The following is a 14,152-nucleotide window of genomic DNA, read 5'->3' as shown; positions in this document are numbered from 1 at the left end:
CATGGTTCAGTGGATTTCTCAGTTTTCAGACCTGGGTTCAAATCTAGCCTCAGACACATCTTAGCTGTGTGACCCTGGGCAAGTCACTTAACCTCCATTGCCTAGCCCTTACTGCTCTTCTGCCTTGAAAACAATACACACTATTGATTCTTAGGCAGAAGGTAAGGGTTAAAAAAATTTCTTTAATTTAAATTTTTTTAATGAAATGAACAGAATCATGAGAACATTGTATATGGTAAAAGCAATATTGTACAATGATCAGTTGTAAATGCCTTAGCTATTCTCAGAATATAATGATCTAAAACAATCCTGAAAGACTTATAATGAAAAATGCTTTCCACCTCCAGAGAAGAACTTACGGAATTTGAATGCAGATCAAAGCATGCTTTTAAAAAACTTCCTTTATTTTTCTTGTTTGCTTATTTTGGGGTTGTTGGTGGTATTTTTTTCTTCTTTCTTTCTTTCTTTCTTTCTTTCTTTCTTTCTTTCTTTCTTTCTTTCTTCCTTCCTTTCTTCCTTCCTTCCTTTCTTCCTTTCTTTCTTCCTTTTGAGGGAAGAGGTTGATCTGTGTTTTCTTTCACAATATAACATTGCCATGATATAGAAATATATTTTGCATGACTGCACAAAACCTCAAATTACTTGCCATCTCAGGGAAAGGGGAAGAAAGGGAGAAAATATGGAACTCAAAATATTTTAAAATGAATTAACAATTGCTTTTACATGTAATTGGGGAAAATTAAGTCTTTAAATTTTTAAAAAGAAAGAGTTATCAACATTATAAATCAGTCAATCAATAAAGATTTATTAGGCTCCTACTATGTGTCAGACACTGTGCTAAATAAAAGCTAGAGTCAAAAGTCAAAAAGTGGCAAAAGACAGTCTTTGTGTTCAAAGAGCCCAGGATCTAAAGAGGGAGTCAAAACCAAATGTGCAAATAAGTTATATTCAGGATAAATGTTGTTCAGTTATTTTTCAGTCATAAAAGAGGACAAGTGATTGAGGGGGTGTGGAAGAACATTAAAAAAAGAAAAGGCCAGAGGAGATGTGCTTGTAGGAAGGTAAAAATGAATATAGAAGAACAGAGAGACAAATAGTGATGAGAGATAGTAAGATCTAGGCAATTCCCTTTATGGGTTGTAAGGATGATTTCATGGCCCCCTCCACCTATGCCTGGGTTAACTCTTCCTCACAGAACTACTGAATTATAGTCATAAAGGGGAAAATAATCTCTTGATTATAAAAAAAATGGAGATGTCTTGACCTAAAGCTCATCGTATGAGAGAGACAGAGAAAGAGACAAGAGAGAGGCAGAGAGAAAGATTGAGTCAGAGACAGAGACAGAGATAGAAACAGAGAGACAAAAAGATTGAGGCAGAGAGAGAGAGAGTATTTATTAAACTCCATACTATGTGCCAGTCACTGTGCTAAATGCTGACAGTACAAATGTAGGCAGCAAAATAGTCTCATTACTTTAGTACTTAGGACCTAATACTTAGCACAGTGCCTGGCATAGAGTAAAAAGTTTATTGAACCATCTAATGGAGGAAGATAACTCATAGAGGGAAAAACCAAGGGGGGAAAAAATCATGTTATAAGTAGTAACTGACCACAGATGTAAACTTTCTGGTAACCTACAGTGGGATAAACAATATATGTGGCATATTTTCAATTAAAATTAGATGCTATACATTTTTTTTTCCCCACCTCTAACCCTTATCTTCTGTCTTAGTATCAACTCTAAGACAGAAGAATTTCAAGGCTAGGCAATCCAGGTTAAGTGACTTGCTCAGGGCCACACAGCTAGGAGTTATCTGAAGACAGATTTGTTCCCAAGTCTTCCTGACTATAGGCTTTGCCAGAATTATGCATACATACATACATACATGCATGCATGCATGCATATATATAGACAGAAAGAGAGAGAGAGAATATATACTATACAGAATAATTATATATATAATTCTAATATAGGTAACCGTATCTGGCAGAAGTATTCAAACACGTAAAGCCAGCTTGTCAACCTTAACTTGACCTAATAAGAAATCATAAATCTCCTATTTATGTTTTAGTTTATTAGATAAAGTGGGAAACTTAAACTGAAAGGTTGGCTCCATTTTCATCATTTAGGATATAGATTAGCTTTCATTCCCAGAACCAACTATGTTGAGTATTGTGCCTTCATAGAGAACTCCATGTCAGTGAGGCCCTCCCTTAGGTTTATCATACCACTGACTGATGACGAAATGTTTTCTCCCTATCTTGACTCTCCCTTACTTTTAGGGAAAGACTGTGATGAAGTCTGTCCTCTCCTGCCTGGTCAGTGAAAGTGGTCATGCTGCCAGTTCTAAGCTATCAGACTGACCTGCTTCAGAGCCAGTGAATTCACTGATGATAATGAGATCGATTTACTTTTCCATTTGGGGTTTTCTTTTTTTACATGAGAGAGCAGCAGTGTTGTCTTCAGCAGGTTCACATTCTAGGGGAGCTCAGTTCTCTTTTTGCAGGCTGCCTAAAGGAGGACCACACTCCCGAGTGGAAGACTAGCTCCCTCAAGAGTTGACAGCTGCATTGCCCCAGAGCAGGGAGCTGGTGATGTAATTTGGGCCCTTCCTCCTTCAAGTGGAGATCTTCAGTGACTCTACATACACACTGAAGCAAGATCAGAAGACCTAAAGAACTGAAACGTGCTCCCTAACTCTTTGCTGAGAGCATGGCAAGCTGGTACCAATTATAGAATAGGAAGAAGCATTTTTACAGCGATCAGGAAGAGAAATCAGTTTGGAAACCTCTGGTGTTAGAGACTCTTTCCTAGTTTTCATACAAGCTAAAATGTTCTCTGTTCCAGGCAGGTCAGAACATCCTTGTGACCTTAGCCATGTGTTAACTTCCCAAGGCTCGTTTCCCCTATAACATTCTCAGATCACACCTATCTTTTTGCCTTGTTCAGATGGAGATCAATCATTTAACCAGCATTTGTTAAAGGACCTACTGTAGGCCAGGCACTGTTCTAGGTTCTAGGGAAGACAAAAAGACCTCAGAAAAGTCTTTCATAGGCCTTACTTACCATCCCTCTTTCAAAACTTTCCTCAAACCTCTCCTCTCTTGCAAGATGACTGAAGGACTTTAGCAGTCATAGTTTGGTTTTGTTCATCATTTTCCTGCATGTGCTTTCGAGGACTGGATCCGTCTTGAGTTTTCCCATCTTTGTTCAGGCTGGCTCCTACGGCTGGAATACTTTTCCTCTCCCCATCTCCTCATCAATCCCACAAGGCCCAGTTATCTTCAAATAACATTTCCTTCTTGAAATCTTTCCTCCTCTCCCCATCTGGAAATGATCTCTCCTTCATCTGATCTCATTGCACTCCTTACTTCTCTTGGGCACTCATCAGATTCTAATTTTTGTCAGACTTTTCTCCTTAAGGGCTTTATCATCCTTTACAAAGCTTTAAGCTTCTTGAGGACAGGGATTGGTTTTCATTCATCTTCATATCGTTCTCAGTGATTGAGTGCTATGCATTACAGGCACATAGAAGGTGATTAATAAATGCTAAGTGAATTACTACTCTGTTGCTATTTAGTCATCCATGTCTTAATAGGCAGAGGCCCCTGTATGGAACTCCTATGCTTTAAGCCAAGTACATAAGTATTTAGTCCTCGTGTATTTTAAAGATAAAGTCAGAGTGCTGTCATGTATTAGTATAAGCTCAGTAAGTGTCTTATAGAAATCTAGTTCTCTTTCATAATACATTAGGAATTGTGTGTGTATGTATGTATTTATATATGTGTGTATACATATGTATGTGTGTGTGTGTGTGTGTGTATATACAAACACACCCATATACCAACACTTTGGCCTTCATTGTTATTTGGGATTTTTTTTATGGGGATGAGAAAGTGGCAGGAAGCAGAAAGTCTTTTCAGGAAAGAAGGTCCCTAGGGTATCTCAGTTGTTAAATTCGCTTATTAATGGGGATTGTGGAGATTGGATTTTTTTTAAACCCTCATCTTCTGCTTTGGAGTCAATATTAAGTATCAGTTCCAAGGCAGAAGAGTGATAAGGGGTAGGCAACTGGAGTTAAATGACTTGCCCAGGATCACAGGACTAGGAAGTGTTTGAGTCCAGATTTGAACCAAGGTCCTCCTGTATCTAGGTCTTTATCCACAGAGCCACTTAGTTGTCCCAAAGATTGGATTATTTTTGCCATTCCTTTCCTTACTTAAAAGGTAGAAGGGGAAGGAAGCAGATATTTCATATTTGGCTGAATTTTGGCTATTTTAAGAGAACCCTTAACTCCTTTTCATTCTTTTCCTCTTTTTTCCTTTTCCTACCTCCTACTAATTTTTGTTAAACCCTTACCTTCCATTTTAGAATCAATACTGTGTATTGGTTCCAAGGCAGAAGAGTAGCAAGGGCTAGGCAATGGGGGTTAAGTGACTTGCCCAGGGTCATACAGCTAGGAAGTATCTGAGGTCAGATTTGAACCAAGGACCTCCCCATCTCTAGGTCTGGCTCTCAATCCACTGAGCCACCTAGATATCCCCTCCTACTAACTTGATAAATGACATTAGGCAAATCATTTAACCTCTTTTGGCTTCAGGAGTCTTATACCAAGAGTGTACATAATTCCTAGCTGGAGCAGATGAGTTCCTCGGGTTCCTTCCAGCTTTAAGCTCCACAATTTGTTCTTACTTTATGGAAGACTTCAACTGCTAGCTAATTCTGGCAATATATCAACTTATAGAAAGAACAGAGAGAAGAAGAGCCAGCACAGAAAATGATCATCATTCAACTGATCAGAAAGAAAATCCCCACTCTTGCAGCCAGAGCTCTGTCTGCTGAAGTCTTTCTGCTGTCATTTGCAGAGTAGTGAATGCTAAAGCCAGGACAGTTTGCTAGTCTAGAAGGTTAAACACCTTCCTTACCATCTCCTCAAACTGGTCGGAAACAAGAAGTATGATTAGTGTGTATTTGTGTGTGTGTGTGTGTGTGTGTGTGTGTGTGTTTTAATTCTTATACTACTTTAATGCTAATATATTAACTATGCAAAAAAAAAAAGGTTTCTGCTTAGATGCTACATACATTTCCCTTAAATGTTCTTATAACCTCATGAAATTTAAATGGATCTATATCTAATCCAGACTTTTAACCCTTCAGATATACAGGATCTAATTGCTTTCTTTTATTTATCTCATTTCTTACTCTCTTCACGCTAGTGCATTAGGTTAAAAGTATGCTTTGCTTATGGGCTTGGAGGGGAAATGAAACACTTGGGATATTAATCACTGGGAAATATATTGAATTGAAATGTGATTAAAGCATAACTTTCATTCCCTGAACTAGCTTGCTTCTTCTCTTTGAGGAAATTTTGTAGCTGGTATCTAAGGTTTTCCAAATTATTCTTTAAAACCTATTTAGTCTCCAGAGAAACTTCTAAGATCATAATTGACCATTCAGTCTTAAAGATGCACCAGCTTAGATTAGAACAGCTATTATCTATTTCTACCCTGGAAGGTGTTCCAAAACAGAGAAGAGAATCATTTGTTCCTGAAAGGATATAAATATTAGGGATGAGATAGAGCTCCACATGCACCCCCCCCCCCCCTCCAAGCCTTCCCCTTGTTATCTGGACTGGGACCCTGAGCTGGGAGTAATTACTGTGAGAATTTAGGAAAAACAAGCCACCTTAGTTTGGAAATAATTGTTAATCCTTATAGCTTCCCAAATCTTACTTGGACAAACAAGCCCAAGTGTTCAGCTGAAAGGCAAGAAAGCAATATAGAGATCAGCCCAGGAAGCAAAGGTTATGATGCAATTTGGCTCTCCACAGCCCCTGACCCTACACACTTCAAGGTTACTTGCAAATTAATTGCTTGGGCCCAGAGGCAGGTGAGGAGATGGGTCAGGAAGGAGAAGGAGAACACTAAGGGTAATAGATAAGTTGTCCAGAGTTGTTCCAGACATAATGGACATCTCTGTTACAGTGGCTGCATTTCATAAATATGGAATTAATATGATCAATAAGTTGCCTCTTTTATATTTCTAACATGGATTTAAATCTAAAGGAAACCAAATCCTGACTCCAGCCTCCATTGTATGTGTATTGTGTTTTACATGTATAATATATGTATGTATGTATATCATATATTTGTAAATATATTTCATCCACTGTGGTGAGGGTATACAGTTTTCCTTAGTAAAAGGCAAGTTTTCAGGCCCCTAACCTTCCCCAAGCCCAGCCCACACATAACTTCTTTTTCAGGGTCAACCTCAAGGGAACAGGCAGGATCCCTCACCCCAAACCCTAGGGGGAGGGGAGACTGGGGACAGGAAGCAATGAACCAAGGAAAAGTAAAGAGCTGATCAAAAGCCAGTAGCTGCACCCCAAGGTCGTTCACAGTGGTGACAGTCACTGAAAAATTAGTGAAATATATCAAAGCCTTATCCTTTCCCCCTTTGACAGCCAGCAGTCCTGAAAGGAACTGACTGCAGTCAAGCTAATCATGGGAAAAGAACTTTAAAGAAGAAAAAGGAGAGACAGAGAAAGAGATAATAGGAAGGGAAGGAAGGGAGGGAGGAAGGGCAGGAGAAAAGGGTGGAGGAAAGAAAAGAAGGAAAGAGAGAAGGAAAGAGGCAAGGAGGGAGAAGGAAAGAAGGGAAGGGAAGGGAGGAAGAACCGACCCCAAGGGGACTCTGGTTCTCCAAAAATTCCTCTTTTGTTTTGATGCAAGAGGCATAGTTTTCTTGCTTTCGGCCACAGAAGGGTCGGTCCTCTGCAACCTATTGTCATTTTTGAATTAGCTTTTTAGGTGTCCCAGACGCAGCAACCACCCTTTGAAAGAGCAAGAGGCCCCAGTGCTCCGCAGGAGAAATGCCGGGCAAAAGTTGGCGGTATTGCGTTCAGCTAAAGCCAAAGTTCCCCAGAACGATTACGATTACCTTTAGGGGCACGATAGAGCGACTTTTTTTTTTAAATGTCACCGCTAATCTGTGGGTCAGGTCCCCCAAGCGATGCCCCCTTCCCCCACCTCACCCCCGCCCCCACCCCCGCCTCCCGGTCCCTTTTAGGGCCGAACTCCTCTCAGGCTACTCCCCTCTTTCCTCCTTTTCCCTTCCCTCCCTCTCCTCCTCCTCACCCTGGGTCCTAGCGCCGGAATGTCCCGTTCCCATCAGGCCAGTGTCCCTGTGAGCCCACATATTGTGGTGGCTTGGGCTGTAAATGGGATATGCTTCATGTTTCACCTGGCAATCAGAGATAAAAGACAAACAAGAATCACTACTACCTTTAGACCTTTCAGAAGTGCCGATCGTCAGCTTCTGTGTCCGGAAAGTTGGCTCTCCAGATGCCCCCTCTCCATTCCGCCCCCATCAATTTATTAGAATCCACGGATTTCATCGCAGGTACTGCTTTCTTGTTTGGAAAGGGAATCTTAAATCACATTAAATGCACATTACGAGCGCCAGGCCTCCCTCTGCCCTCTTAGCCCCCCGGCACTCCCAGCGGGAGAAATACTCAGCCCCTACAGTACCTTGGACTGACAGACAGATTTCGCTGCACTCCTTATCAGTGCGCCCCAGCATTTAACCTTTCCAACAGGTTCCAACCCAGTAATCAGGGTTTAGCAGATCTTAAAAAAAAAAAAAAAAATCTTTGAAGTTTAGGGAAAGGGAGGGGAGACACATTTTGCTTCCCGAAGGGAGACTGAGAGTAGTGCATTACTTTTTGGCACAATGGAAATTCTTTGCTCCCTACAGTCCCCGCTGTCTATAGAACGGGCTTGCATGTGTCTGTTTACAATAGTGGTGGTTTGTTAAAAGAAACAGCACTCAGGGAAAGTGGGCGTTCTGCAGCTGCACCTCTCAGCCGAGGGGCTGGGCTCCGAGCCACACTTCCCCCTTGCAAAGAGCTTAAGAGTGGAAAAGGGTGTCTGGAGAGCGGCGGATTGGGGACTGGGGCGGGGGTAACGTTCTACGAGAAGGCCTGGCGCTAAGACCCAGGGAATCTAAACCTGCCGCCGGTGGTCAGAGTATCCCAGCAGGCGTTTTGGACACTAGAGGGCGATGCCCAGCCCGGGATTTTGAGACTATATAATAGCAGCCGGGAGGTAGTCGAACCATTAGCTATTAAGGGAGGACTAGCGAGGGCGCGCGGGCTGGGAACCTCTAGGACCCGCGGAGGGAAGGGAGCGGGAGGGTAGAGTCCTGGGCTCGAGGGGCGCTGGAGAAAGGGTAGGACAAGTAGTCCCTCTCATCTCTCTGGAGTTTTTGAAAAGGAAGGAGGAGTTGGGATCTTTTTGCTTCCTCCAAGGAAGCCAATTCCCCTCTCTTAGTCCCGGCCCGGGTTGATTGTGGTGGTTGTCGGCTGCCGCTGGGCGTTCCCCCGAAGTCCGGGTGCCGGTGCAGTCTGGATTCCCGGAGCTGGTCACCATGCCGGGCAGATTTTAGCTCCCCCATGGAGCAAACCAACTTCTACGAGGTCGAGTCCCGGCCCCCGATGAGCAGCCACCTCCAGAGTCCCCACCACCAGCCTAGCAGCGCCGCCTTTGGCTACCCCCGGGACTCGGTCCCTCCTCAGCCTCCCGCAACACCTGCAGCCGCAGCAGCCTCGGAACATCTGGGCGACATCTGTGAGAACGAAAACTCTATCGACATCAGCGCCTACATCGATCCCGCCGCCTTCAACGACGAGTTTCTGGCCGACTTGTTTCAACACAGCAAGCAGCAGGAGAAAGCCAAAGCTGCCCTGGCGGGAGGTGAGTTCGACTATCCGCAGCCGCATCCCGCGGGCCACGCCATGCACGGAGCCCACGGGCCTGGGAGCCACCCCCACGTCTATGGCTGCATGGCCGCCGGCTACCTGGACGGCAAACTGGACCCCTTGTACGAGCGCATTGGGGCCCCGGCCTTGCGACCGCTGGTGATCAAGCAGGAGCCCCGGGAAGAGGACGAGACTAAGCAGTTGGCGCTGTCCGGCCTCTACTACCAGGCTCAGCAGCAGCAGCAGCAACAGCAGCAACCACCGCCGCCTCCTCCAGCCCACCACCACCACCACCACCACCACCACCACCCGGCGTCCCACCTCCAGTACCAGATCGCCCACTGCGGCCAGACCACCATGCACCTGCAACCAGGGCACCCCACGCCGCCGCCCACGCCTGTGCCCAGCCCTCACCACCAACCACCGCAACCACCGCACCACCCACACCAGCAGAACAGTCTACCCCCGGGAGGGGGACTCAAGATGATATCCTCGGACCACCGGGGTAAATCGAAGAAGTCTGTGGACAAAAGCAGCAGCGAGTACCGAGTGCGTCGGGAACGCAACAACATCGCTGTGCGCAAGAGCCGGGACAAGGCCAAGCAGCGCAACGTGGAGACCCAGCAGAAGGTGCTGGAGCTCACGAATGACAATGACCGGCTGCGCAAGCGGGTGGAGCAACTGACTCGGGAGCTGGACACCCTGCGAGGTATCTTCCGCCAGCTCCCAGAAAGTTCCTTGGTTAAAGCCATGGGCAACTGCGCGTGAAGAAGCGCTCCCCGCCTGCCAGCGTCTCCAGCCCGGACTCCCGGTGGCCCTCAGGCCTTTCGTGGATTACGTCCTTCAGTCGCTCCCTCCGCACCCACCCAGACGGTGGACTGAAGGACATTACATCTGGTGGCTGGTGGGGTATTCTTTTTTTTTATTATTATTCTTTTTTTAAATTTCAGGCCAGATTGATTTCGAGACTGTCCAAGACAGAACGAGGAAATTCCGGTGCCATACAACCTGGCTGGCTTTGATTCTCTGCCCTCCTCCCCTCGATCCGGCCAGAATCTCTTCGACTTAGAGATTTGGCCTTAGGTTGTTGTCTTCAAGTTTCTAGTCAGAGGGTGGGAGGGTGGGGAGAAACGGAGGAAGGGGGGTGAGGGTGGGGGGATCGAGAAGGAGGAAGGGAGAGAGAAGCCCGGAAGCCAGGCAGCTCTAGTATTAAGTAATAACCCTGTGCCTTAGGAGCGGAGACGCGTCTAAATAGAAACTGGGATTCCGAGTGTCTACAGAATGGAAGGAGCAAACCATGTGCCTTTGCCATTTGTTGGGGGAGGGGTTCTCCATGTCCCCGCACCCCAAGCCAAAACGCTGCCCTGTCTCTCTGCCCAACTCCTGCTTAGGAGAGATTCGGAAGCCTGGGGAAAGGTCGTGGAAAATGAAGCTCCAGCTGTCCTGGGACTGGGGTTTCGGAGGACAGGTGACGGGCCTTGCCTCGGAGCCCAGAGAAGGGAGGTTATCGAGATAGGGATGAAGGGGTAGAGAAGGGAGTGTGGGGAACGACTGGCTGGGATGCTGAACCAGAGAAAGGACTTGGGAATATTCTGACGTGGATATTACAAAGACCTTAAGAGAAAGAAACCCCAGTAACTTGGCTTTAAGCCTGTGGTTGCTGCCCCTAGACTTTTGGGAGCCGAGTTTCTGGGCCGAGGTGGGGGTGTCTTCAGACTCAATCCTGAAGAGGGGTTGGGCAGTGATTGGCAGGCAGCTTTCCCTATAGGAGGAATGGCTGAGGGTCTGAAGTCCTAAGTCAGCAGCAGCTCCCCCTCCTCTAAGGAAATTGGTATGTGAAGGGCAAAAGGGGTGGAGGAGTCAGGGGACTGACTAGTGAAACTGTCTCCTTGAGGAGGGAAGGGGGGGCTGCAAAGTCAAACTCAGAGCAGCAATATCTATACGATATGTCCTGAAGTCTGTCCTGAAGTCGCGATAATTCGAATCACGAGGAATAAACCTCCCATGAGATGAAGCAGTTAGTTATGAGAAGCGGCCAACTCTGTTGCTTTTTCAATGGATGGCAAGCCCCAATCCCCGGCTAGGTCCGAGTTGTGCGGGCTAAAGTGGGATATAAAGTGGTACAAAGGGTATATAATGTTGCAAGCCCATGCATCACCTTGTTTGTAATTTTTTTTTTTACTCAGATTCAGGCCAAGAGACTTTCTTTGTTCAACATGGAAGGGAACTCTCCAGAGTCTCCGCCTTCCTCTCCTTTTATTATTATTGTTGTTTTCCTCTCCTAGAAGGGTGGGGTGGGGGAGAAGCCGAATATCCTCTACCTCCCTCTTCCCACTGTGACCCCCTCCCCCTTTCCCTTGGTCCCCAGGGAACAGCTCCCCAGAGAGGTTCAGGAATTAGGTGAGAGAGGCAGGTCCCCCGATGGATCCAAGGTTTTGGGCCAGAGAAGGGAATCCTGGAGTTGGCCTGGGCTCCCTCAAGACAATCTCAATCAAGGCAAAGAGATGGGCCCAGGCCTGTGAGCAGAGCCCCACCATCTCAGCCTGTACCACCACCTGTGGATATGGGCCTTCTGACAGTCAGGAACTGGTGGGAGACTTTTTCCAAAGGCACTGACCTCTAGACAAGCAGCCAAGCCAAGTGCCCAGGGGAAACTGAGGCATAGAAGAGTGGAGAAGAGAAGGAAAGGGCCAAATTGTTTTTCTTCATTGTTGTTTTCTTGGGATAATATTTTATTTTCCAGATGTGATAAGGGGGAAGTTCCTGTTGTGTGTTTTATGTACAAAATATATATAAATATTATATATATATATATATATAAATCTCTATAAAAGTGATATCCGTCTTTTTAAATGCCAGAGAAAAACTATGGTTGAGAGGTGTCAAGCATTAGGTCCCATTCCCTTAATAAAAGTTACATATTTTTGCCCTGACTGAATCCATACTCCGGCTCTTCATTTTTGGCGCCTGCAGCTCTGTTCCCTGCTTGGAACTCCCGTGGTTGCAGCTGGGTTGCTCCTGGGACCCCACTGTTTGGCATCACTTCTGATTCAGTTTCCTAACAATTGTACTTCTGCAGGAGAACTTCCAGGTCTCTATTTTGGTGAAAATCTACTGAAGTGGCAATGAGGCCTGATCAGAATAGATCCACTCTTCTTACTGGGGAGAGGGCAATCAGAGAAGCATGTCACTGACACCTAGAAATCAAGCAGGAGGAATAAGAGAGTGAGATCTTAGAGGTGTTCTCTTCTTGTTTTAAATTAGGATCTGGAGACTGCATGGGTCAGTGAGTTTCCTTTCTCTAGAGCAGGAAGTAAGGGTGCCCCCAAGACAGTTTGTTTCCTGAGAGATGGAGGGACAGAGAAACAAGGTGAGGATCAGAATTCAAGCTGATCATTTCACCTCCTTTTCCCTCCCCAACCCAAGCTTCCACTCTACTCCTGTTACTCTCTAGCTCTAAGCTGTCTATTTTGCTGTTTTCCTGCCCCAAAATACACCCCAAGGCTCCACTCACTGAATCTGAGAATCAAGAGCTGTGGATCACTCCAGAGGTCAGCTCAGCACTGACAGAAGCTATCAGTGGCTTCCAAAGCAGCCTGATAAGATGGGGATAGCTGAGGAAGGAGTCCAGATCCCTGTGGGCATGGGGTGGGGGGAAGAGAGGCTCAAAGTAAGGATACCTCAGATTATAAAAATCTCTGTCCAACCTCTGCATCATTGAGGTGAACAATTAATCAGCTGTGAGGTCCCAGGGAAGCTAGCTTCTCCTACTTCAGCCTCAGTTAGGGCTCCAAGGTCCTATTCTGACCCCACTGTTGTTCTCTTCCTCATATCCAGATTCTCTATGTCTGGGAGGGGAGAGGTTCAAGTCTAGAAAAGTCAACATGTGCTTAATAAATCTTACTATGTGCTAGACACTATGTAACTAGAAGATTGCTCTAGAAGAAAGATAATCCTGGCCTGGGGGTAGGAGACCTGGCCCAGGCCCTGGAAGAAGAGGGAGTTTCAAAGGTGAGAATGAGAAACATCCCAAGTCTGTGGAAGAGTTGACTGCCCCAAATGAAGCCATAAAGTGGGCTGCTGGTGGCCTCACAACCCAGCTTCCACCCTTAGATGGAGCCTATTACAGGCTACACCCCATGCCCTCTAGGTAATTAGGATCAGGCCTTTTAGGACACCTAGGGGTCGTCTTCTGTCAGTGGCTTACTGTCTGAGCAGATTGATTCTACCTGAACACGAGCCCAGGTCTCACTGGTCTTCGAAGGGAAGAGGGGTCAAGGTATTCCTGAAGGAACAGAGAGCCAAGCAAAACTGACTCTAGCAGAGAGCTGAGAAGGCTCTGGTTAGTACTAATCTGGGTTTGCTTTTGTCCCCTCTAATTCAGAGTAGAATGAAACTGGGACAACAAAGCCAGCTTGTATGTGTCTGCCCCACCCTACCCCCATCCCCCCCATCCAGAGCAGAGCAAATACTGCCTACCCTGGGCCACACACACAGGAAATCTTGAAAGTCATTTCCACTTCAGAATGAGTGTTTCTATGGCTTGTCTTTGCTCGCTGCTGTTTTGACGTGTCTTTATTTGGAGCTAATTCAGGATGAACCCACTGTACCTGGAATTAAAACATTTGTGGGAAAACAGCACAGCTGGCTGGTCAGGTTTCATTTCACCATTGCTGCTCCCTTCTGTCCCAACTATATTCTGCCCAATTGAAAAATTGAACCCTGGTCCACGGCCCCAGAGGGAATGAAAAAGACATTTCTTTTTTTTTTCCACTGGAGAGTGTGTCTGCTGTCCAGCTTCAGGCCTGCCTGGGCTGAAGCATTTACCAGCTGGTAGCATACTTAGTTTTAGATCCTAAAGATTACATTGATCAGATACTTTCAAAAGTTGATTTTCCATTCTTTTACTCTGGAGAATTCTGCCTACTAGCATTTCTCTATCTACTCCTCTATCTTCTCAGTCTATAGCTTCCTTGGAAGAGGAGGAAGAGAGGGAAAAAGAATTAAGAGAGAAAGAAAAAGGGTAAGGGAAGAGAGGAGAGGGAAGGAGAGGGAAGAGAAGGAGAACGCAGGAGAGGTGAGGAGAGCAGAGGGAAGACAGAGGGGGAAACAGAAAGGAGAAAGGGAAGGAGGACAAGAAAGGGGAGGGGGTGGAGACAGGAGCAAAAGGTTGGAGAGACAAGAGAGGAGGAGAGGGCAGAGGAGGAGGTTGCCGGCAGCATTGGAAGCTACGGAGGGAGGGCAGCCTGACGATTTTCCTCTGCAGGTCTTGGCTTGTTGAGCATTATAAAAACCGATACAGAGTTCAACGATCATTCCAGTTTTTCTTGTTTGAGAGAATATCCACGGGCTTCCCTGATGCCCCCAAAGAACCTCCCACTGGATCAACTGGG

The 14,152-nt window shown here is 45.9% G+C and overlaps 1 protein-coding gene and 1 long non-coding RNA gene across 2 annotated transcripts; one reads left to right on the top strand and one right to left on the bottom strand.

Annotated features, from left to right (window-relative positions):
- Positions 1–504: 504 nt before the first annotated feature.
- LOC123235338 lies at positions 505–7,748 on the bottom strand. The gene is made up of 3 exons (XR_006505384.1): positions 7,531–7,748; positions 7,138–7,243; positions 505–544 (listed from the first exon to the last, which is right to left on the bottom strand). It is a non-coding gene; the product is annotated as an uncharacterized LOC123235338 (long non-coding RNA).
- A 672-nt stretch (positions 7,749–8,420) lies between these two features.
- On the top strand, positions 8,421–9,780 carry CEBPA (CCAAT enhancer binding protein alpha). The gene has a single exon (XM_044661452.1). The coding sequence runs from the start codon at positions 8,454–8,456 to the stop codon at positions 9,525–9,527; it is 1,074 nt and encodes a 357-aa protein (XP_044517387.1). The 5' UTR covers positions 8,421–8,453; the 3' UTR covers positions 9,528–9,780.
- Positions 9,781–14,152: the final 4,372 nt, after the last annotated feature.

This window comes from Gracilinanus agilis, chromosome 2, assembly GCF_016433145.1.
Source record: "Gracilinanus agilis isolate LMUSP501 chromosome 2, AgileGrace, whole genome shotgun sequence".
Lineage (NCBI taxonomy): Eukaryota > Metazoa > Chordata > Mammalia > Didelphimorphia > Didelphidae > Gracilinanus > Gracilinanus agilis.
This window is presented reverse-complemented; position numbering and strand designations above follow the sequence as displayed.